The sequence below is a fragment of the Pestalotiopsis fici genome (genome assembly GCF_000516985.1).
Source record: "Pestalotiopsis fici W106-1 unplaced genomic scaffold PFICI_Scf_4, whole genome shotgun sequence".
Taxonomy (NCBI): domain Eukaryota; kingdom Fungi; phylum Ascomycota; class Sordariomycetes; order Amphisphaeriales; family Sporocadaceae; genus Pestalotiopsis; species Pestalotiopsis fici.
In genome coordinates, this window is record NW_006917094.1 from 90,311 (window position 1) to 112,510 (window position 22,200).

At 49.7% G+C, this 22,200-nt stretch overlaps 9 protein-coding genes across 9 annotated transcripts; 1 reads left to right on the top strand and 8 right to left on the bottom strand.

The window, feature by feature from the left end:
* Window positions 1-601: 601 nt before the first annotated feature.
* PFICI_05983 (uncharacterized protein) lies at window positions 602-1,990 on the top strand (the record flags this gene model as incomplete). Its single annotated transcript, XM_007834564.1, has 5 exons — window positions 602-722; window positions 800-910; window positions 1,051-1,150; window positions 1,245-1,516; window positions 1,572-1,990. 5 exons carry the CDS (start codon window positions 602-604, stop codon window positions 1,988-1,990), a joined length of 1,023 nt encoding a protein of 340 aa, XP_007832755.1.
* Window positions 1,991-2,171: 181 nt separating this feature from the next.
* On the bottom strand, window positions 2,172-3,027 carry PFICI_05984 (uncharacterized protein; the record flags this gene model as incomplete). The annotated part of the gene is made up of 3 exons (XM_007834565.1): window positions 2,172-2,523; window positions 2,545-2,806; window positions 2,922-3,027. 3 exons carry the CDS (start codon window positions 3,025-3,027, stop codon window positions 2,172-2,174), a joined length of 720 nt encoding a protein of 239 aa, XP_007832756.1.
* A 1,246-nt stretch (window positions 3,028-4,273) lies between these two features.
* PFICI_05985 (uncharacterized protein) lies at window positions 4,274-5,356 on the bottom strand (the record flags this gene model as incomplete). Its single annotated transcript, XM_007834566.1, has 1 exon — window positions 4,274-5,356. One exon carries the CDS (start codon window positions 5,354-5,356, stop codon window positions 4,274-4,276), a length of 1,083 nt encoding a protein of 360 aa, XP_007832757.1.
* A 1,240-nt stretch (window positions 5,357-6,596) lies between these two features.
* PFICI_05986 (uncharacterized protein) lies at window positions 6,597-7,499 on the bottom strand (the record flags this gene model as incomplete). Its single annotated transcript, XM_007834567.1, has 2 exons — window positions 6,597-7,287; window positions 7,369-7,499. 2 exons carry the CDS (start codon window positions 7,497-7,499, stop codon window positions 6,597-6,599), a joined length of 822 nt encoding a protein of 273 aa, XP_007832758.1.
* Window positions 7,500-8,317: 818 nt separating this feature from the next.
* On the bottom strand, window positions 8,318-10,082 carry PFICI_05987 (uncharacterized protein; the record flags this gene model as incomplete). The annotated part of the gene is made up of 2 exons (XM_007834568.1): window positions 8,318-8,444; window positions 8,506-10,082. 2 exons carry the CDS (start codon window positions 10,080-10,082, stop codon window positions 8,318-8,320), a joined length of 1,704 nt encoding a protein of 567 aa, XP_007832759.1.
* A 1,933-nt stretch (window positions 10,083-12,015) lies between these two features.
* Window positions 12,016-12,934, bottom strand: PFICI_05988 (uncharacterized protein; the record flags this gene model as incomplete). Its single annotated transcript, XM_007834569.1, has 2 exons — window positions 12,016-12,276; window positions 12,329-12,934. 2 exons carry the CDS (start codon window positions 12,932-12,934, stop codon window positions 12,016-12,018), a joined length of 867 nt encoding a protein of 288 aa, XP_007832760.1.
* Window positions 12,935-13,765: 831 nt separating this feature from the next.
* PFICI_05989 (uncharacterized protein) lies at window positions 13,766-15,094 on the bottom strand (the record flags this gene model as incomplete). The annotated part of the gene is made up of 1 exon (XM_007834570.1): window positions 13,766-15,094. One exon carries the CDS (start codon window positions 15,092-15,094, stop codon window positions 13,766-13,768), a length of 1,329 nt encoding a protein of 442 aa, XP_007832761.1.
* Window positions 15,095-16,853: 1,759 nt separating this feature from the next.
* Window positions 16,854-18,749, bottom strand: PFICI_05990 (uncharacterized protein; the record flags this gene model as incomplete). The annotated part of the gene is made up of 1 exon (XM_007834571.1): window positions 16,854-18,749. One exon carries the CDS (start codon window positions 18,747-18,749, stop codon window positions 16,854-16,856), a length of 1,896 nt encoding a protein of 631 aa, XP_007832762.1.
* A 1,478-nt stretch (window positions 18,750-20,227) lies between these two features.
* Window positions 20,228-21,280, bottom strand: PFICI_05991 (uncharacterized protein; the record flags this gene model as incomplete). Its single annotated transcript, XM_007834572.1, has 1 exon — window positions 20,228-21,280. The coding sequence occupies one exon, from the start codon at window positions 21,278-21,280 to the stop codon at window positions 20,228-20,230; it is 1,053 nt and encodes a 350-aa protein (XP_007832763.1).
* Between the last annotated feature and the right edge of the window lie 920 nt (window positions 21,281-22,200).

Below are 22,200 nucleotides of genomic sequence, written 5' to 3' on the forward strand. Positions count from 1 at the left end.
ACAATATGCATTAAAAAGATTTCTAGGTTACGATGCGTCCATAGGTTTGAAAAGCCACCATACACACTCCATGTATATGACCGACAAAGTCAATGACATCATGCAAGGATGAATTGGGGTTGCGAGGTCCGAGTGCGAAATGCGCCGACCTGGTAAAGGGAATCCCCGGCACCTTGGCGCGGCGCCTCGAGCGCGCCAGTAACAGCGCTAGACACCCCACGATGGGCACGCTGTAACTTCGATGCCATTACACTGTCGATCTGGACTCTACATCAGGTCAGATGCGATTGTTGAATTTGCTCATCAACTATATCATCTCTGCGGCATCTCGGTTGTCTTTCTCCTTTTCTTCGTCAAAGTTATTTAGAGATAAACAACCTCGACGGCAACAAGGTAGTAGTACCTTACCTAACCCAGGATCCACGGAATTGTGGCATCTCGAACTCGCCGTGTTTCATCTGTGCACTTGAAAGTCGCAGTGTCTTTTGCCGGAACCATCTATCCAAGGCAGTTTTTACAACGAGCAGAACAATAGGACACACAAATTTTCCAGATTATTGAAGCCGAGAAAACAGAGTATTCACATTACTTGACCTTCAAGATGGCGGGAACCGTTCACGTACTCGATGATTACTACCTGGCCATCACACTTCTCATCACGATTGGCTACCAACTCGCCTTCTTCGCGGTCGCATTCACGTTCAAGTTTGATAAGTTGACAGGTCAGTGGTCAATACAAATTTCAGTCACATTCATGGGTAATGGAACACCACATTACTAACACAGGCATACTACACAGACTTTGCCGGAGGCACAAACTTTGTAGTCCTAGCCATCATTACGCTTGCCTTCAGCGACCACCACCATGCGCGCCAGATTGTCGCGTCGCTGTTCATCATGGTCTGGGGCTGTAAGCATCATCTTGTGTTACTTTTTACTCGTGCTTTGTTGTCTCATGAAAACCTACTTTCCGAAATGGTGCTGCTGGATAACTTGATCAGAATGCTACTCCAAACTTGAAAACGGCCAGACTAACACGTATCTTTGCAGTGCGGCTCTCGGGATTCCTCCTCTTTCGCATCCTAAAGACGGGCAAGGATGATCGCTTTGATGACAAGCGTGACAAGTTCTTCCCATTTCTTGGATTCTGGTAAGGATTATCTCCCAAAGCCACTGGTAGCTTCCTAGGCTGGTAGTGTCTTAGATACCTATGAACTAACATGCCACGTTTCTTCCCCAATCAGGGTGTTCCAGATGATCTGGGTCTGGACAGTCTCATTACCCGTGACTGTGTTGAACTCGCCAAACATCCAGCAATACCCCCAGGCATCTTTTGGCACGGGCCGCGATATTGCGGGTGTCATCCTATTTACCATTGGCTTTGTCATGGAGAGCATGAGTGATGTACAAAAGTTCATTTTCCGCCAAAGGAACAACAAGTCTGCCATTTGCGACAAGGGGTTCTTTTCCTGGAGTCGCCATCCTAATTACTTTGGAGAAATTATTATCCAGTTTGGTAAGTCAGAAACTAAGTGTTTACCGTGCTCAAAACTCCAAACTAATACATACAGCAATCTACATGATTGCTGTTTCCTCTGCGGCTGATGGGTACGTACGTGGCCAAGCATACAAAGCCCTCTATGCCACGATCTTGGGCCCGTTCTTCTTGACTATACTGCTCATGTTCGTGTCTGGACTTCCGCTATCAGAGCGACCAGGTGCAAAGAAGAGATATGAGAACGGCTCAAACTGGGAAGGCTACCAACGATACCTCAAGAGAACCAGTATCCTTATCCCGCTTCCACCGCAGTTGTATGAGCGACTGCCAGTCATCATCAAGAGGACGATCCTCCTAGAGTTCCCAATGTACGTCTTTGATCCAGCAAAGCATTCCAGTGGAGCACAGGGACATCGCTCTGCGGAAGAAGGAAATGGACAGACTGTTCCCAGTGATATTAGGCAAAGTGGAGAACATTTGACAAGCAATTAGTTCTTCATTCAGGTATCAAAAGGCCTAAATGGTCCATTCTATGAGATGAAATGAAGGTTTAGATTGTTTCTTATGATTACGCCTTGATACCTCGTTCTACCTAGTTTGTTCCACAACTTCATCTCGATTTCTACACCACGTAATGTACAGTCAACAGTTCAGTAAAGTATTAGTTACTCTTTCAGTGTCCTATATGAGTGAATGAGCTACTGAGCTCGCAAAGACCCTTCTTGGTATCATTGAGCTTGGATATTTCTTCAGTCGGCCTCGGCTCAGGCAGCAAGCCTCCACTGCCCATGAGGGCGCTACCCGGGACGTCCACGGGCTGATCCAGTGTTTCCTGGGGGCCCGAGTACTCCGAATCCGTCGGCTCCTCCGAGTAACATTCAGAGCCTTCGGGTATGGGGACCATGGCCGACTTGGTCCATATGTGGATGGCATTGTTCCAGTCGAGCCCATCCAGACAACCTCCCTTGACGGAAACTACATTCTTTCCCTGTGAAAGTTGGACGATGAGTATCGACGACAAATTTCTCAATAGGATTGAGACCTACCGGCGTCGTGTGTAAAAGCCTCGATCCGCACCTACGGCAAAAGTAGCTTTGCAGAATAAATAGGTTAGCCGTCCGGTGCTACAGCCGACAGCGTTGGACCTGTCGATTAGAAAGAACCTACCAGTATAGCGTGTGTCCACTTGGAGTAGGACGACTATGATATTAAAGAATGTCGTTGATGAGTTGCGCATCAATGCATAAAGACAGCGTGTAGCCTGCTTACGAGTAACACGACAGCTCCTCCGTCTGAGGGAGAGCGAACCTGGGAAAGATTGCAGAAGTGCCAAAGGCGGAGCTCGTCTGCCTCCTACACTCGGCGCAGTGGCATATATAACTTTATCAGACAGTCAGCTAATCAATGTTGCGAGTCGGAATACTTGTCATGATGATGAGAAGAAAAGGAAGAAGGAAAACGTACAGTGCCAATGGCTTCGCCAAGGGTGTCTTGAAGCTCACGCTTCCGCATTGACAGCGAGCCTCCATAGTAAGCTGCAGTAGTGGCTATAGATGACTTGCTCGTTGTTTCGACCGACAGGCCTGGGGCATCAAGAGAAAGCTGATAATAATGCTTCGGGGAACTGGATTGGAATATCGAGGAGCTAGATAGTTTGCATATGGCAATAAAACACAATACTTTCGCGAAATTGTGGTTGATAGGATGATGTGTTCTCATTCAAACACGTCCTGGTCGCATCTTCTCCGCAGACGGGGTTAGACTGCGCGATGTGATTCGACCGGGGGTTGCCTGACTCATCGGCTGCCTACCGCGAAGTCACATGCTCAGGCGTCACTGCAAATCAAAGTCGCCCTTATTAATTCTTTTTTCCCACTTTCTTATCTTAAGATTGTGACAAACCATATGCGTCATCCCTCACAACTGTAATTGCGACTCTGGCTGGAGATGCCAAATGGGGCCAAGTTTGTGGTTGACTTTTTAGGTTTTATGGCTTTGGATTTATGGTTCAACTCTAGTAAATTCGATCGCCCGAAGCTGACTCCCTGTAATGGGGATTACGGATAAACCCGCCTAGGCAGCTATACAACTGAAGGATATATATATTTTATTTCATCTCGACTATAGACCGATACCTGCGAGCTGGCCAAGGGATCATGCCTAATTTAAAAACAGACCGAAGCATACTCACGACTTGTCGCCTGTTGACTGGGACTATCATATGCATAGATCTCCAAGGTTTGGCGAGTACAACAACATGAAATGGGCTATGGCTTGTCCAACATGCCGGGGTGCAACTCAGACTGGACCCGAAGACCACAGTTATCCAGGCTGGTTCAAGTCCTTTTGCCGCTGAATGACAAGATTGGTTAGATGATGCGAGCTAAATAGCTCGAAATACAAGACGAAGATTTCACTAGAAATTTGAGATGTCAAGATTGACCCCTACATTGATGAAAGTGGACTACCTGTTATCAACGGCAACAAAGAATATCGAGTAATACAGTAGACAATCCAAAAGCACAGCAAGACTTCTTGAAAACAAGGAAAAGAAATAACTATTTACACAGGCTGAGTAACGCTGATCGAGCTTTCAAATAGCTCGTCAATGCTTGGGTAAAAGAAAAGAAAAGATACAATGGCCCGGATTTGCATGCCATTGCTTGTTGGTTGGCTGGCCATGATTCGAGGACGTGAATACGTAATTAAACTTAATATGCCACCTGAGCATTCTTCCGCTGCTCCAAGACAAATATCCTACATCCATCCTCTCGCTCAATTTCCATGCTGCGACTTACCACACCTCTCCACACAGACAACACCGACACGCCTGACGGGAGCCCAACTCGAGCGACTCCGCACTTCATACAGCGCATCCTCGAGGTCATGGCAAAACCTCACCCGCTGGGTGTCGTCCCATTCAGCCACAGCAATCTCAACCTCGAGGTGCCGGAGTTCCTTCAGCCGTGCAAGCCCATGCTCGACCCAATGCAAAATCTTGTCATTGTCATCCCGGACACGAACGGTAGGAGACCCTCGGCGAGGCAGACCGTCCGCAACCCATGACCCGAAAGCGCCGCCGCCGCAGAGAATCTTGAGCCGGAGGCCGCGCAGTCCAGTGGACCAGAGCTCGCACAGATCGCGCCACTCGTCGGCATAAGTGCCAGTGAGGTCGCGCGAGAGCAGTTCGAGGCGGACCCGACGCACGCTGGCTCGTTGCCAAGGCTGGAGGCCTTTTCCAAAAGACCGCGCTGCCCATAAACCAGATGAGAACCAGTTGACAAAGATGAACTCGTTTTCCGTCAATGCTAGCTCTCGCGTTTCGTGGTAGACTTGCTTGTTAGCTCGTAAGAGTGCCGAGGGCAGACCAGCCAGGGGCCGGTATGGGGATAAGAGCGTCACCTCCCCGGCTTCTTTCTCTACTGGGCGTTTGGCTGTAGTTGTGTCGTGGAGAATCCTCGGATCCGCACCGCTGACCGGAGGAGAGCTCCCTGGCTGAACAACTTTGAGAAAATAGTGGTTGTAGACAGGCATGGGGTACCAGGGTGTTAGCTGGGATTGCTTGATAGGATGTCCCAAATGTATCCAGCGATAGATTTGGATCCTGATTTCGAATGGTAGCTCCATGAGCGGGAAAGGCTTGATGTCCGCATTTGAGTCTTCCGAGATGCAGCTCTCAGCTACAGACTCCGTCCTTGGTAGGTCCGCATAGTTGTACATGATTTCTCCCATTTGCATAGCCAAGCTGAGTCCAGTCGTAGGCTTGTTGTCAGTTGGTGTATCAATGTTGTTTTGAGCCCACGGCACCGTGTTGCCATTGTGGAAGAAATCTTCTCCGGTTGGCTGTAGCTCAATCATTTCCGCTTTTTGCTGTGCCGCGCAATTGGCGTTGAACAAAAGAAAAAGTTTGATGCGAAAGTTTTCATACAACTGCGGCAGAGAAGCTGATGTGCGCGGTATGAGGATTCGCCCAACATACCACGGCTAATGAGGAAAAGATGAGAAGAAGAAAACGCATCTTGCACACGACAGATATGAGTCTGGATATAACAAATTTTTTTTTCCCTCAAAGCCCCGGGCATTGAATCAATCCTGACCTAGCATGACATGAAAAAATCCCTAAGATAGAGATGACCAATGAGCTTTCTGTATGCAAGCTAGGATACTGCGGGCAGCGATCAGTGTCATCTCAAGGCTGAAGAATTGCTTGTGCGACTCAGCTAGTCCAGCAAGTAATCCCGACTTATGTCAGCTTACACCACATCGGCGTGCAGTACCTCGATTGCGAGTGACAGGCCAATGCATGAGCGAACACCACTTTCGATCAAGGATAGTCCCTCTGCAACTATGCCGTGGCACTAGTTGAGCTATGACACGCGTTGGCCCGGTGGCCGAGTCAGATCAGATTGCTGTCAAGGATTTAAGCCGGAAACTTATCGAGAGCCAAGGGCTAGGCCACGCGGGTGAGCACAAAACACAAGGAATACTGTATGTTACAAGCTTGTTGGCTCGACTTTGTCGGGTCAGGCACCGTACATAAAAAACAGCAAAACAAGTTGACGCCTCGTGCCAGGCCACTGTGATCAAGTGTGACACAAGCGTGAGATTCCAGGCTGCAGAGTAACCATATCAAGAATTTGCAATTTCCTTGACAACTGCCGAGCGCTGCTCAAGAGGATTGACAGGCCCGCGCCGTGCTACTAGGCTCCTGAGAACCGAACACTGGATCGTCAGATTTAGTTGCGTGTCGTCTTCGAGAGACCGATGCCACCATGCCCCATGCTTCAAGATGGTAAAGCGTGGACTGTATGTAGCCAAGCAGTTTAAGCACTTTAGTCTTGAGCTTAACACAACAAGAGTTCCCCCGACTGCTTCAGCTGCAACTCAGCTTAGCCCCGCGAATGACCATATTACCTCTCTCTGACACGTACTTCTACGTGTATATTGGTGAATGCAGTTCACCATGTTTGGGATACAAACATACTAGGTGTGTACTTTTGCCCAACTCCATCGCCATGTGGCAGCTGATGTCCACAAAAACTGATGGGTTTCGTGTTGTTGTCTTGGTACTTTGGGCGTTTGACTTGTTGTCGTTCGTTCATCTGGAAAGTTGACCCAGCGTCGCAACCTTGAGCATGTTTTCTAACTTCAACCCGTCGACATGCTCAGTTGCAACGCCGGACTGACTGGCCTGAGATTGCAGTGAAGGAACGGTAGGAGGTGGCGGTGGTGGTAGATCGTCAAGCATGACCACATCGTCGTCTTCGGCGTGCAGCTTCGGTGGTGCGACAGCCTTGGTCTCCTCGTCATCCTCATCCTCGTCATCGTCGTCCTCCTCGTATTCAAATTTCCTCCTCAGTCCAGTCCTGACATTCTCAATGCCCAGGTCAAGCTCTTCCGCCGTAAAGTCTTCAGGGAATTCGTCCACGATGAATTTTTCTGCTCTCTTGCGAACCCATGCATCGAGCGACGCCCATCGCTGGTTCATGGGTGACATGTCCTCGTCGTCATCATCCTCATCATTGTTGCGATGTTCAAGCTTGATCTCTCCTTTGAGCGATTCATCAAGCTCGGAATAGGCCTTCCGGCCCTCATCTAGCGATGCCGCGACGTCGGGCTCTGGTTTCTTGCGCAGCAGCTGTAAAAGAATGTTCTCCTGGGTCCGACCAGGAAAGTTTGTGGAGGGATGCACAGCAAGACGGCTGAAGAGCTCGTCATTGTTCGACATGTTGGTAAGGAGCGAGCGCATGGTGGCTTGAAGAATGTCGGCAGAGTTTTGTAGGGATGCTCTGGTTTGCGCGGGCATGGTTTAGCATCGGAACCAAGGTTTCTCACCAGTAAATACACATTTGCAATGGGGCCGCACGTACAGGTTTGGGAGTGGGTTGCTGCTGAAGACATCATTCTTGAGTGTTCCGATGCTATCTGACACCTGCTGCAGGCGCTGGCGCGTCTGTTCCAGCGCCTTAAGTTCTTCTTGTGATATGTTGAGTGACGCCATCGTGCTATGCTTTTGGATGTCGATCGCAACTGCAACTAAAACATACGGCACGAGAGGACTCGATCTTGAGCGCAAGACTTGGTCGAAATAAATATGCCAGTTGAGTTCCACTGTCGCGGGCGGAAAGTGAATGGATTAATGGAGAAACAAGAGGAGTGTGTTTCATGTAAAATGTAGAACTGAAAGTGACGAATGAAAGCGGGTTGGTTGCAGAGCTTCAGAGAGAGAGAGGACCGCGTTTTGGGAATGGGTAGCACCGTGGGGGACCTTGACGGGTCGCTTACCTAATACAACGTGCATGCGACCGGAGCCCCAGCTTCCAGAATGTCCAGCTCCAGCTTGCACAAGGTACAGCGAGGGGTAACAAGGATCAAGGTTAGGAAGGTAGGTACCTGGCTGCTGGGTATCCAAACTCTCCAGATTTCAGGGTCCAGCTACCAGGCTACGTTATGTAGCTGATAAGCACCGTTGACTATTTACCTATAAGCAGTTAAACTGGATTCCCTGAAGTGCTAGTAGTACCTCTGTATTCTCAATAAATGGATGGTCATCTGCATTGGGTCATGACAATACGTTGGTGCGGAATTGTTTCTCTATCATTATTTTGCATAATTTCCATTTGAATTGATTTCGATCAACGAATTAAAAGGTATCTTGGCTAATGCTTTGTGCTTGTGACTAATACAGCGAAATAATAATGGTAATCAAAAAATACAATCGCGAATCCGATCATGTGTCGGCCTCAACAAGCCCGTGAAGCAACATTCATAACTCTATGAAAATGCTCCATATACAATATTTACTTGTTCATCAGTTCGTTATTGGCCATGCGAACCAGCCTGGTCCGCAAGCAATATGTTTCCCGTTTCGCGACCGTACTTGTCCACTACCGGATATCTGGCCTTGCGTTCGAGGTCATCGAGGGGTAGGAAAGATCGTATGTACCTATGAAGCATTACCCGTCAGTATCGTATCAAAGTTGTATTCGAAAAAGGCTTGAACTTACTTGGCTGTACCATCCTCGTGCTTGGCTGGGTCAAAGTCCCAGGAGTCGAATCGACCGATCTTGAGAGCATCCCAGACGTATCTGCGCTTTCTCTGAGAAAGAAGTACCTCCTCGGTAATCTGTTCAAAGTTCCACCGTGCCTTGGCTTCTGCTTCGAATTTGAGAAATTTAGCCTTGGCTTCTTCTTCCTCGGCTGTCAGATTCTCCCTATCCGCCAATTTGGCCAGGTTGACTAGTTCAAGAGGGTCTTGTTCCAGATTGTAAAGCTGGGGTGCATCCGTGGGGCAAGTGATATACTTCCAGGGCCCACGTCTGATCATCATGAGAGGACTGATTGTGCCCTCACCCGTATACTCGGCAATGACCGTGTCGTGACCCTCGCGGCCTTCAAGATGTGGTAGCATGGATTGGCCATCCATTGGCAGACCCGGGAATGGCTTCGTCCCAACCAAGTCACACAGCGTTGCTGGGATGTCGAGAGTTGAAACATTCTGCTTGACACGTCGAGGTTCAAAACGCGAAGGGTCCGAAATCAAGAGTGGAACTCGGGCCGACCCCTCGAAATAGTTCATCTTGTACCACAGTCCTCGCTCACCCAACATGTCTCCATGGTCACCACTAAAGACAATGATGGTATTCTTATCAAGGCGGCACTGCTTCAACGTCGCCAAGAGACGCCCGATGCAGTCATCGACATAGCTCACAGCACCATAATATGCTCGCCTGGCCCGCTTAACCTGCTCGTCGGAAAAGTTCTCATCCCACAAGTCGCAGACTTTCAATAATCGTTTGCTGTGTGCATCTTGCTCTTCCCGGGGAATGGACACCTTGGGCAGGTCAATGTCGACACCCTCGTACAGATCCCAGTACTTTTCTTCGATCGTGTAGGGGTCGTGTGGGTGTGTGAGCGAGACAGTCAGGCAGAATGGTCTCTTGTTGGGACCCTCACGAACTTGATCGTACAGAAATTGGGTTGACTTGTACATGACCTCCTCGTCGTAGTCGAGCTGGTTGCTCCTCACGCAGGTGCCAGCCTGGAGAATGGAGCTGGCATTGTGGTACCATTCTAGCCGTCTTTCCGAATCGTCCCAGTTCACGGCCCAGCCATAGTCTCCCGGGTAGATGTCGGCAGTCAGACGAGTCTCGTAGCCGTGGAGTTGGTCACCGATAAAGTGCATTTTTCCGGCAAGTGCCGTATGGTAACCCTTGACCCTCAGGTAATGCGCGTAGGTTGGCCAATCACTTGAGATCTGAGCCGCGTTATCGTATGCGCCAATCTTCATGGGCAAGAGACCAGTGATCAAACTCATACGCGAAGGGGCACACAGAGGCGAGGGACAGTAGGCAGAATCAAACTGGACAGACTTTGCCGCAAGTGCGTCAAGGTTAGGAGTTTTGATTTGAGAATCTGGGTTGTACATCTTCAACAAAGGTGCAGCCAATTGGTCTGCCATGATGAAGAGGACATTAGGCTGGTCAGAGTCTCCCACCGCTACAGGAGCCGGGGCTGCCTGGCCGCGGGTGCTGTTGACGGGAATATGGGGGGAGGAGGGCATGGAGTTGAGATCGGGGGCCATTGTGCAGAGAGGTGAGAAGGACCAGCAAAGGAGAGATGCAAGTCAGAGGGAGAAGTGCGGTGCTGGTAGACGGAGAAGATGAGATTGGAGAAGGAGAAGAAGATGAAGAAGGGAAAAAGATCGAGGGTTTTAGACCTTTGGAAGAGATAAGAGCGGTGCGTAATCTTCAATCTACTACCTGGGGAGACGACGATCGCACAGGACAGATAAAACGGCACTCTAGCGGCTTACAAACAGCAGAGCTTGTGACAAACGTCTAGCGGCTTGGACCGTGATTCGCAGCGATGTGCCGGTACCAATGGGTCGATCTCTGGAGGATCCGTCTGTCGCGAGAGAGGAGTGAAATGGCGAAATATCACGTTAGCCATTCCATCGACACCGCCTGTTTATTAAAGAAAACAGCGCCAGAGACAGATAAAGCTCGACACTTTACTCGATGCGACTAGGGGCGACGTCGGACCCTTGGGTCTAGGATAGCTTTTGGAACGAATCTAGAAGGCCAAGCCTGTCCAATAAGAGCTGAGCCGTGTGCCTGCCACGGCAGGGCAACGAGAAATGATCGCCCAGGGGTACGTCCGGCTGAACGTAACCCTGTGTTCGGATCGGGAAACCGAGTGTTTTTGGAAAGAAACAAGAGAATCCCTTGCGGTGGTTCTTCGCCTCGACAAGCGACGTTGCACGAAGCTCGGAAATGGACAGCAATCGGCTGAAAGAAGAATCAGGTGCATCGTTGTATCCAACCTCCGATGACGTCCGCCGTTGTGTATCTGTATATGCATTCGTAAACCCGTGTAAAACCACGATAGCGGAAGCTTATGCACAAATACGTACATTCAGTTTGACGCCATACTCCATCCATTCTTCTCAATAACATTGAAAAGGTGGACAAGACGGGTTCATTCTACCTGCATGGCTGAACCTGATAGGGTGGCTATAATCTGGGGAAGCCCTGTTTCGATGACGGCTAGGGCGCTTCCACCCCAGTTTTACCCCCGATCACGCGAGAGAGCTGGTCAATGTCGCAATTCTTAGGGCATCTTTTTAAACACAAAAAGCCCGACCACTACCCGAGAAACCGATCCAAGGTGAGCTGAGCTTGTTGACGACTGGGCAGGTGAGATTGATTCGTGAAAGTCGACGGAATGCAGCAGGCACCTTCGCAAAACGCAACCTCATTATCTCTGTGCGGGATCGCCGGAAGACCTGAAAGGATGCATCTAGTAAAGTAATGTAGCCTCACACCTTTGATCAGTATACAAATCTCATAAAGCCATTGGCGGCGGCGTGGCAAGCGTGGCTGCAATTGCTAAGCTACTACCTATGGACGTTGGATACCTTGTCCAAATCAAGGGACTACATTAACATTGAACAGCTGGACAGTTACCGCGGCTCTGAGTTGAAGCTTTCAACTTACAGACACGCAATTATAGTGTACCTAAATGTAGATACATAGCTACCGCGCTCTATACAAAGTACTTCGTACAGTAGTCATGATTGATACGTACCTACGGTTGCATTCAACAGACACACACACACACTCACATGTTACTTGACTACACACCATCGATAGCTCTCATGTGTACTCGATGCATTTGTTTGTTTAAAAACTAGCCTCAATTAGTTTGATTGACAACCAGATCGACAGATTTGCATCCCAAGGGAAGTTGCCATTCTGTCACTTTAGATACAGAGCTCATAGTGGCACGAAGCGGCCGAAAAATCCCCCCTGCACAAGAAATTTGCCAGCCACATCATACCAAGACGCTTCCTGTCAGTAACGGAAGTAACTCAATGCGATCATGGTGAATCACGTCAAGGGTAATTGTTAACAACTGCCACAAAAGTAGTAGCACTCATAAAGTCTGCGGATCTGACCTGTTTAAATTAAACCCTCCTGCCTAACCTAGTTATCTATTATGGGGGGCAATAGCTATCAACCCCGACGACGAGTAGTCGGGCCCTTCTTCGGTGTCGCTGTGGATGTGCCAGATGATGTGGGAGCCGCAGCAATAGGGGCTTCCTTCATCTTGCCGCGAGCCTTGGCGGACGGTGCGTTCCAGTAATACACCATCTGCAGAGCCAGAACCAAGTTCAACGCAAAGCCGGCAATGAAACCGTACAGAATGAGCTTGTCATCGACCTCTTGGAGAGTGGTAAAGATACGAGAGAGCGATCCGGCGAGGTAGTTGAAGACCTAAGAAGAATGTCAGATGTGAATTCGGCTTATCTATGTTGAAATAACTTACAGTAAAGGCACTGAGCTGACCAGTACCGCCCTGTTGCCAGATTGCCAGGATCTGTGGGACCTTGCTGCCAACACCGAGCACACCAGCGCCAGCTTGCAACAGTCCAAGCGTCTTCATGTCAATCAGGTTCTCAGCAAACAAGCTGAAAGCAGCAGCGGCAAGCGCGGCAACGAACAGTGCCGCCGTGCTCTGCTTGCCGCTGTAGTTGAGCACCAGAATAGTGATGACCACGTTCTGTCCCATAATCAGGGCTGTCTCGCCAAAAGTCGAGAACGGAAATCCATTGCGAACGTTATAGGCCAGGCTGATGAGGTAGGACGACGTCTCCAACAGGTAGGACAGGAAGGAGATACCAGAGGCGGAGCGGGAGTTGACGAGCTTGATGATCTGGGGCACCTTGACGATGGACGAAGCGGCGATGATGCCGATACCTAGGCCCTTGGATATGGCAAGCTTGACGCACTCGCTGTCGGTAGGGTCGAGGTCCAGAATCAAAGTCTTATAGCAGGTCGAGCCGATGATCGAGGTACCGAGATCGTGGATAGGTTGCGGGAGGGCGTTGGTAATGGGCTTGAGCGGCGCGATGGCCGACTTGAGGGCGTCCATTTTCAGAGGTTCGTGAAGGATGCGATATTGAAGAGGATGGCGAAGTTGGGATGGCCAATGTGCTCTGAATGGAGAAGGGAGCTACTCTGCAACCTAGGAATTGAGCTTGCCCTGCTTCGTGCTGACGGAAATCCTCACACGGGTAACGCAGATGCAAATTATTAGACGTGGTGTGTTTGATGACAGGGATTATCATCTCGTCTGGTTCTCCAGCTTTTAGGGGTTCGCGCCAGCGGCCAACCAGCTGACGCTAGGACATGCACCTGTGCTTTGAGTGTCGGCTAAGCGAATTGCACCGTCCATCGGCTACCAAGGCACTTAATGTACGGAGTACCTTGCTGTACTCCTTTTCAACCTGTGCAAGGGGAAAAGTTAACTCTATTCAAACTCGCCTGTCGTGCTCGCATCTAGTTCAAAGTATCAACACAGTCTGTTCACCCAGCCATCCCTTACGCAAGAACGTTTTGTGATGATGAATAGCCTGTTGTCGTGGTATCTGTTGCCATTTGGCATTCCGCTGGGTATGACCGCATCACACACAGATTCACGATTGCGAGCTCTCAAACCAATGATCGCAATGTAAAGCACTGCGTCTTCATGGTGAGTCTAAGGTGCAATGCTAACTTGTTTGTTTAATTCAAACAAGGTGGAATCAGAATTATATTTGAATCAATTTTCTTGTCCGACTTTAAAATATCTTGCACGGCAATTCTTGATTCAACTCTTTTGCAAGGGTCATGCCACAAGGACAAATCTTTCTCTTTCTGAATACCCCTTTGTGCATGTATACATGAATTGCATGCTTGAAATGTAAAATAAAATCAAAATTGTTTATTCGGACCTCATCTCTTTCGCCCGCTTTATGGGATCGTTTCCATTCTCAAACGCTCTTTGGACATTAGCTTCACAAATGGCACTGAGTCTTTCAACCTCCAAAAGGGCTTTACTCTTCTCCTCCTGCATCATAGTGATCCTCTCCTTCCTCTCGCTCTTAGTCTCAGCTGCACCCCCTTCGGATGGCTTTCCAGACATTTTCTCGGCCTCCTTGATGGCCTCATCTAGCCATTTCACCTTGCCCTGCATCTCCTTCCGACGACCGAGGAGCCATTCGTTCTGATCAAACCCGGTCGCGCCGCCAAAGCACAGCCCGTATGTGTCGCAGTAGCACAGGTGTTCGCGTGGGCACAAGATAGCCTCGCCGAGGAAGATGTACTGCCAGAGGCTCTCAAACACACGGCCCACCATGCCATCGTCAAGATCTGTCGTGCGGATCCACTCGCGCATATAGCGCCAACGCTCAAGGGGCACGCTCTGGACGGTCTCGCGCATCACGGCGAACTGCGAACAGCAGGTTCCACCCATCAGCGCCGGCATCTCGGCATCGGCACCAAAGATATCTCGGAAAGTTGGCCCAAAGATGGTTTGCTCTGGTATGTCGTTTCCCATTACCAGACTCCCCGTGTCCATGTGTACCGGACATCCCGGACTCCACCGACACCGGAGGTTAATGTATCCTAGGCGTGCCACGCGGTCGGTGTTGAGTCGATGAATCAACTCAACTGTATCAGGAATTAGGGTGTCCCGGGAGTGCCAGGCGTACCGGTGCGGGTGAAGAAAGATGTTGATGTCAGAAAGACTGTTATAATTGTCAATGATGTAGGTGAGAAAAGGCATCGTCTCACGGCCTTTGTTCATCGGAGTATGCAAGTCTTTCGAATTTGAACCATCGACCGAGTAGATTTTGAGGAGGTACTCTGGGCCCCGAAAGGATTCGCGCAGCCAGCTAACATCCTCATCTTTAGTGTGCCCTGTAACCAACGTCGTAGTCCTCTTAATTTGGGCAGAACTTGAATCACCAGCGGGCAGTGCCTTGGCCTCTTCTGAGATGATATCCACTGAAATGGACGGTATTTTTGCTTCGCTATTTTCAGACTCTGCCAAAGTGGGTGAGATTTCTACATCTCCATGTTTGGGCACCGCAGACGGCAAGGCGCCTTCCAGGATGGTATCATGCTGAATTTCCACAGGATGCTCATTGAGGCCTGTATATGCTCGCTCAGGACCGTGGCGATGGAAGAATGTCAGAAAGAGACACAATAGAACAATAGCCGTGATGATAAAGGAGGGGCTTGTATGCCTTCGGAAAATCTTGAGGATCATTATGGCTGACTCCTTTTACGAGCAGGAGCAGCCTGTCTGTCTGGGCTGAGTGATTAGTGCAGCCACTCATCTGTGGGCAATATTCTTACTCAAAAAAGAAAAACGTCAGGTTCTTCATGAAATGTAGCTTTCCAAGTTCGAATGATTTGTTTTGAAAGGCTGGTCCTCGACACGTTGATATAGAATCTGTCTCGCAGAGCCTTTTGTGAGATTCAACTGAGACGAGATTCATGACAAACACTGCGGAAATCAGGACTCAGGGTTAGAGACACCTACATCAGAGAATTGCGAGGCTAGTGTCAGTACGTAGTATGTTAATCGGGGGTGACATAAGATAGGGTGGAACTAGAAACATAAAAAGAGTGGGACTGCATCTCATCACCCAGCCAAGGGTGCGGATACAAATCCTAGGTTGTTCAGAACTTGTTCACAAAGAGAACGGCGCATCCTGTTTGAGGGATATGTTTCACGCCGCTGCCCTCGAAACATGTCATATTATCAACAGCTTCATGTCGAGCACTGTTATCTTCCAATGCGGTATGTAGTTGTATCACCGATCAGGAACAAGCATCTCTACGAAGCTCTTATTGTTACCCATGTACGGAATATGGAATGGTATTCTGGGACCATGCCTATGTGTCCACTTGGAACAGATGATCCATATAAATCATTGTGAAGAATTATTAATATATCGAGCACCAATAGTATTTCGTGATACTTCATTCGCTAAATTGAAGACCCACACAAAACTTATTGTTATATGGTTGCCTGGCATAATGTAGATGCCTGATAGTCGAGCACCAATAGTACAGGAGTATGATGCTTCCATGTTGGAGCTTCCTATACCCAAAGGAGTAGAAGGATTCAAATACCGGCAAATACCGGAGCCTCGGACCTCTGAGCTCGTATTCATGATTTGTGGATAGCTTCCACGCAGCAAATAATTCTTGGCCGTTTCGTCCATCATATAGAAACCTCAGCTGCTCATACTTACTTGAGGCGCAGATATAGGATGGCATCATTTCCGGCGTTTTTGTTCCAACTGATGTCTTGTTCAGAGCAATTGATAAATTCCAAAATCAAACATCATTCAGAGTAATGATGTATACTTTGTATTTGTCTCATAATGGCTAGAGCTACGATATGATTTGTTTTGCATATGAGCTTAGAGTATAAATAGAGGCAGGGTTTGCCTCTATATCCGGATGCATCATATATTACAATATAGTAGTGCATCGACTAGCTCGAGTGCTCATTCATCCGTGAGCTTGTTGGAACACAACTGGATGGCTAGGTAATAGAGCTGCTATGCATCACACCAAAGCCTGCCTATCTTATTACACGAGCTTGAAGAAATTGAGTTATTTTGACCTAGATCGTTGCGTGTGACTTACGATCAAAAGTAATCCCTCCACAACGACAACCGGCCATGCCGTACCAATATGCTCCTAATTAACAAAAGAAACTGGCGCGAGAAGGGAAAACCATACCACCATGGTCTTAAACTTATGAGAATGGCTACCTACTGAGACGAAAGAAAATAATTAAAAAAGAAAAACCAGCTACAAAACTCTGTACCATGTTTTCATGAATTGGGTATCGCACAAGCCTTGTGCCTACCAACGTTTCCACGAAACTCCTCTTTTCGGACCTGGTGTCTATGTAGGTAGCTCAGAAAAGCAGGAGTAGTGCTCATCATCCGTTGCAGCTGCAATAAATCAGATATCGTCTTCCAGCCTTTTCCACCGCTAGCAGTTACTCAAAAGACAAAATCGTCCATAACCAGCGTATCCACGTCACCGCCAGCGGCCTGAACCGCCTTGACCGCCGCCTCGCTAATACGCCTCCGGCGGTCCGCGGCCTCCTTTTCACGGCGGGCCTTGGTCTTACTGCTCCCGCTCGGCGCCACGCCCGTCATGAGCAGGTTTTTGTCACTCGGCGTAAAATTAACAAAATCCACACCACCACCACCCCCTCCCGCTCCACCTCCAGGCGAGCCGCTGTTGCCTCCAAAGGATGACGAGTGAGACCTCCCTGACGGGTTCGGTGTCCGTGGTGCCCGAGACCATGATCGCTGTTTACGTACTGAGAGACTGGATGAGCTCGCCACCCGCCGCGGCCGGTGGTGCTGTTGTCCCGACGATCCTGGTGACGGTGAGACTGACTCTTCGCGGTGCACGAGCATAGCCCTCGACCCGGATCGGTGCAGGCTAGGCTTACGCGGCGACGTCATGGATGCGCCGTGGTGGAGGTGGCGGGCCCCCGATGACGGAGCTCGGGGCTGGGGGCGGCGGTGAAGATGATGTCTGTGGTCAGCGTAGCGGCCGCGATGTTGAGAGTGATGACCATGAGAAGAATTCTGCACGGCGGATGCGTGGTGGGTAGGCGTCATGAGCTGCTCCGGAATGTTGGCAGACAGGACGGCGGCTTGAGGCAGCCGGGGCTGTGGCATGTGAATCATGAGTCCTGAGAGCTCTGGAGTGTACTCGTAGGGCAGTTCAGACTGATGGTGCATTGACTGATTGTGCTCGAAACTAGCTGTGCCATCGTGAAAACCGCTATTGTTGAGAAGCGGCATCGGCGCTTGTGAGCTTGGTGTAGACGGCTCATTGATATCCCACCAGCTCGGGCTATGCAATGCATTGTTGTCTGGAATATAGGAAGATGATGCCGTGGCGGACCACTGGCGTGGGCTATCGTCGCTAATGATGCCATCCAAGGGCCACTCAGCCGAGCTCGCATTTCTTTGCTTCAGTCTGCAGACTTTGGTGCTACGAGGGTCGAGATTCGATACCGTGGTCGGGAAGAAGAAGTCGTCCTTGAGAGCCGGAGTGCTCAGGGGAGTGCTGACATCATTGCCCATGTGAGGAGCCATGATCTTATCGCAGAATGGATCCTCTATATTGCCCGTCACAAAGGCGCCATTTGCCGCAAATGACGATCCTGAATAGGGAATCTTACCCGTCAGCGGTGGTGACAGGGGCAGGCCACTATTGTCAATGGGCTCGGATTTTAAATCCAGCGGGTCTGTCGTATATTCATAGCTTCCATGTGGCAAATGTGGCTGGGGTATTGTGTCCGCATTGAACATGTCCAAAGCCGCTGTATGCGTTCTTGATGGTCCTGAACTACCCGTTGCCCTGCGAAAAGTGGCATAAACTGATTCCACAAAGCGACTTTTCTTGTTTGGACTTGGTTGCAATAGCAGAGACGGGCTCACGGGTTCGGCTATCTCCTCTCTGGGCGACTTGATGGAAATGCCCTCCAGTCTCAAGAGCTCCGAGTCTGATATGGATTCTGCTCCTCCCAAAACCGGTTCGGCGCCAGTAAGAAATGCTGGAAGTAATAGACTCTGTTCCGGTATCGAGCTGGGAAAGTCAAAGCACGCAGCGTCCTCGGCAAAGGACGATGACGACAGTACGGGGAATATGTCCTGGTCATTGGGCGAGGAATTGGGAACGCCATCATCGGGCGCCTCGAGGATGGCTGAAGGACTCTGAGGATCTCCGAGGAAGTCGTTGGGATCAAAGGTTACATACTCATCAAAGGAGTTCTCTGTCGTTGTCGCATCACCGAGACCTCCGTTATCTGGCCAGCATGGGAGTTGTTGTCGTTGCTCTTTGTCCATCTGATAGCGCACCGTCGTTGACGCCATGACGCAGCGTATGGTTATGTATACGGTAATATGTAGCGAAAGCAAGGATTAATCTTTGCGGGGACGTTGATATGCTTCTGACTGTCTGTCATGTGTATCAAGACTATCCACGAACCACAAAATCAAAGTTTGACGATTTCCGCATGTACCTAAGTTGTGGTCATATTGATCAATGAAATGTAGGTACTGTCACGGCAACGGCAGGCATGAGAAAGATATTCTCCACTAGGAAGCAGATCGACCAGTTAGCTCATGTTATGTCTCTGAAAGCAAGTTGTAGCAACTATCAAGAAGTAGTTGGTAGAAGGGTCCAAAGGAATGTTAACAGGAAGCTCAGGCAAGTCGAGAACCTCAAGGAAACCCATTCCTAGGGTCCGGGAAAGGTTGAGTCCCTCTCTACCCTCAATCCCTAGCAGCCGGAAGGCGGACACACTATAGCCGTCGCGGCGAGCACGCGCGTCGGGAGACCTCTGGGCGAAATGCCCCTGGGAGGTCACAAAGAACGAACTCCTTTGAACAAAATCATTCCCGACAATTTGCGAAAAGGTGGTGGCATTTGATAAGGTCATGATATTCAGCTAGTCGACGAGTGGAGAATCGAGCAGCGAGGGTAGGTGTCTTGAAACAAAGCAGGGCTGGATTGGAATGTTTGATCAAGGCCTATGAACAACAACAGCACCTCTGCACGGGCCGATCTGTTGCTGATACCGAGGCTATGAACCGACTACAATAATCACCCTAGTCACGAGAGAGCCATGATTGGTTGACAACGTGATCATGTTGCGTTGGGTCCTGTACAAACATGTTGAATGCGCTTGCCACGGAGGCAAGGGAGATTTCTCAATCTTTAGCAGTCCATGAATAGCAACCCGCGAACCCACCTAGTGGTCGGGATTTAAAAGCAGGTATCACGAGAATAAAGAAGCAACAAGGGGTTGGGTCTGAAAGAGGCAAGCCATACGACATGAGATGCCCCTTTCTCCAGGATTTGGCTCAACATCTCTTGTTCATTTTCTTGCAGGCGCGTTTGCGCAATCGCGCCCTCGATAACTAAGATCATGCATAGCTCCAGATCCGATTAGGGTCTCTGTTTCTCCGATCGACTCTACCGGATCTTATTCGGCGGCTCCATGTCGCTCCCGCTCAGAATCCATAAATCCACGATTTTATCCCAAGTCGAAAGGAATCCATGGCGGGACTCATTTCCACACGATATTCCCTTTTCTAATCCGCCCTTGCAAGCCACCGCTGAACAAGTTGGAACGCCCAATACATGCTGTACATATATGCCGTCGATGCTGGCACTTCTGGGAATGCCCATATCGAGCTGGTATCTGTGCCCCAGATTCTAAACAATCAAACGCCTGCTCCCGGGGTATATGCTTTGTTTAATCCAGAAATTTGTACAGTGACAATTCAAGCAAACTCAAAAGAGAAATGACAAAATGGAGAAAACAAATGGGGAAGGAAACAAAATGCTATCCAACTATTGGCATGGCCGTGTCCTCTTCTGGAGGCGGAGTGAGCATTTGTTTTGGATCAATTGGATCCGTTGGCTTTGACTTGTCTCTCCTCCTCATCTTGAGCTTGTTCCGCACCAGACCTCTCTTGCTGAGATGCGCGGCAGCTTCTGCAGATGATCGATAATTCAGGCCATTCGCTCGGCGGATGCCAGATGGTTTCCCTGCTTGGCGTAGACTGGCCAGCTTGCACATGAACGCCAGCTCCTCGTTGTCGGCGAGTGGATCGCCCACTTCCAGCGAGTCGGACAAGCCTTGCACCGCGCCAGCATCCAACATTGGTTGATCAGCCTTCGCCTGGACCTTGCCACCCACAAGAACCCCCGGATCCGTGGAAGCTGCTGGTAGGGGGTTTGATTGAACATTGCATTGCACGCCATGCGCTATCATGGACTCTACCAGTGCTTCACGTATAGCACGAGGATTAGATGATGTAGGCTCTGCAGGAGTTTCTGGTTGTGGCAGAAATTGGTGGTGGGCGGGAGACCTTGACGCATCTGATGCGACTTCTGCAGCGGCGTGCTCGGCAGGGGAGGTTGTTTCCTGTGCCGGCGCATCGGGTGTCTGCGGCGTGGCCCTATACATATTTCGGAGGGCAGCACGGGGAACTTGGAGCTGGGTCCGCCTGAAGGGCATGGCAAAGCTGGATATTGGATCATCATCCAGCGATGGCCACTCGGTAGACACATCTTCCATGTGCGACACGGCCCTGACTTGCCCATTGCTTCGCACATAAGGTAATAGGGTTTGCCTGCTCATCTGTCGGACAATGTGATCAATACCAGTCGAACCCGAGCCCGAGTCCGAATTCGATGAGCCGTGCTGGCTCGAGCTATCCTCCTCCGTGGGCCGATATTTGGTCGTTGCGGGAGTGGCTTGTGGCGAGAACCAATCTACCGGATCATAGTCGTTGTTTGGCGACAAGTGCGGCTCGGATTTGTTGGCGTCATCAACATGATGGCGCGTCCGATGCACCTCCTCCACCTGGTGGAAGGTGAAGTTGTCGAACATCGTAGCTTTGGAGCAACATGAAGAACGAATCCAATAGAAATCCCTCTATACTTTGAAATGGTTTCTTCTTCTTCTTTCTTTTGTTTTTTTCCCGGTGGACGTTTTTACGAGACGTCGACCATGAGATATGTCATCATGTAGATAGTAGTATGTAACTCGTAGTAGTGGCAAGAGGATGGAAGTGGGTAAGATTTGGGGGGCTTTTTGATCAAATGGAAAATGGGGAAGGGGGACCCGGGGATTATTTAGAGGTGGCACCAGCAAGCGACCATCAACCGTCGCTTTGGGAGGTGGGCGGATGCGCTAATGCAGAGGCCCAGAAGTGATTCCAGCAATGCCGTCGCCGTGTCGCCCTGCACCGGTGGAACGTAGGTCAACCATCCCCCAAATGGGCAGATGCGCCGGCAGAGACAGACGCCCATCAGCGAGTGAGACGGCCCCCGTCTTAGCCCCGAAGACTCTTACTATGTACAAGGGGGGCCGAAAGAAAGCAGCCAGGCAGGTAACCAGGTTTTCGGTCCTGTCTACATACTACTACAGATTATAACCACCTCGTATGGCAGCGAGCAGACAAGCAGTACATAACTACTAGGTATGTATGGAGGTAGGCTAGTTTGTACGAACGTCTTTCGTACTTTGGTCATGATGTGTGGTCACTGCTTCCGAGCGAGTTGAATGACGACCAGGAACTAAATCCTGCTATACTACCTTATGAACCGTCTCCAATAGTAGTAACAGGACAGGAATCCCACATGTAGGTTAGATGGAGCAGCCAACTCTCACACTATGTGCTCATCAAGAGCATCAAAATTATGTAGTGCACTATGCAGTAGTAACCTTTTTGCAAATCTATCCAGCGGGGGCAGGCTCCAAAGGTAATGGCCGTCTGTTTCCTCGACATCGAAAACAGTGCAGGATGT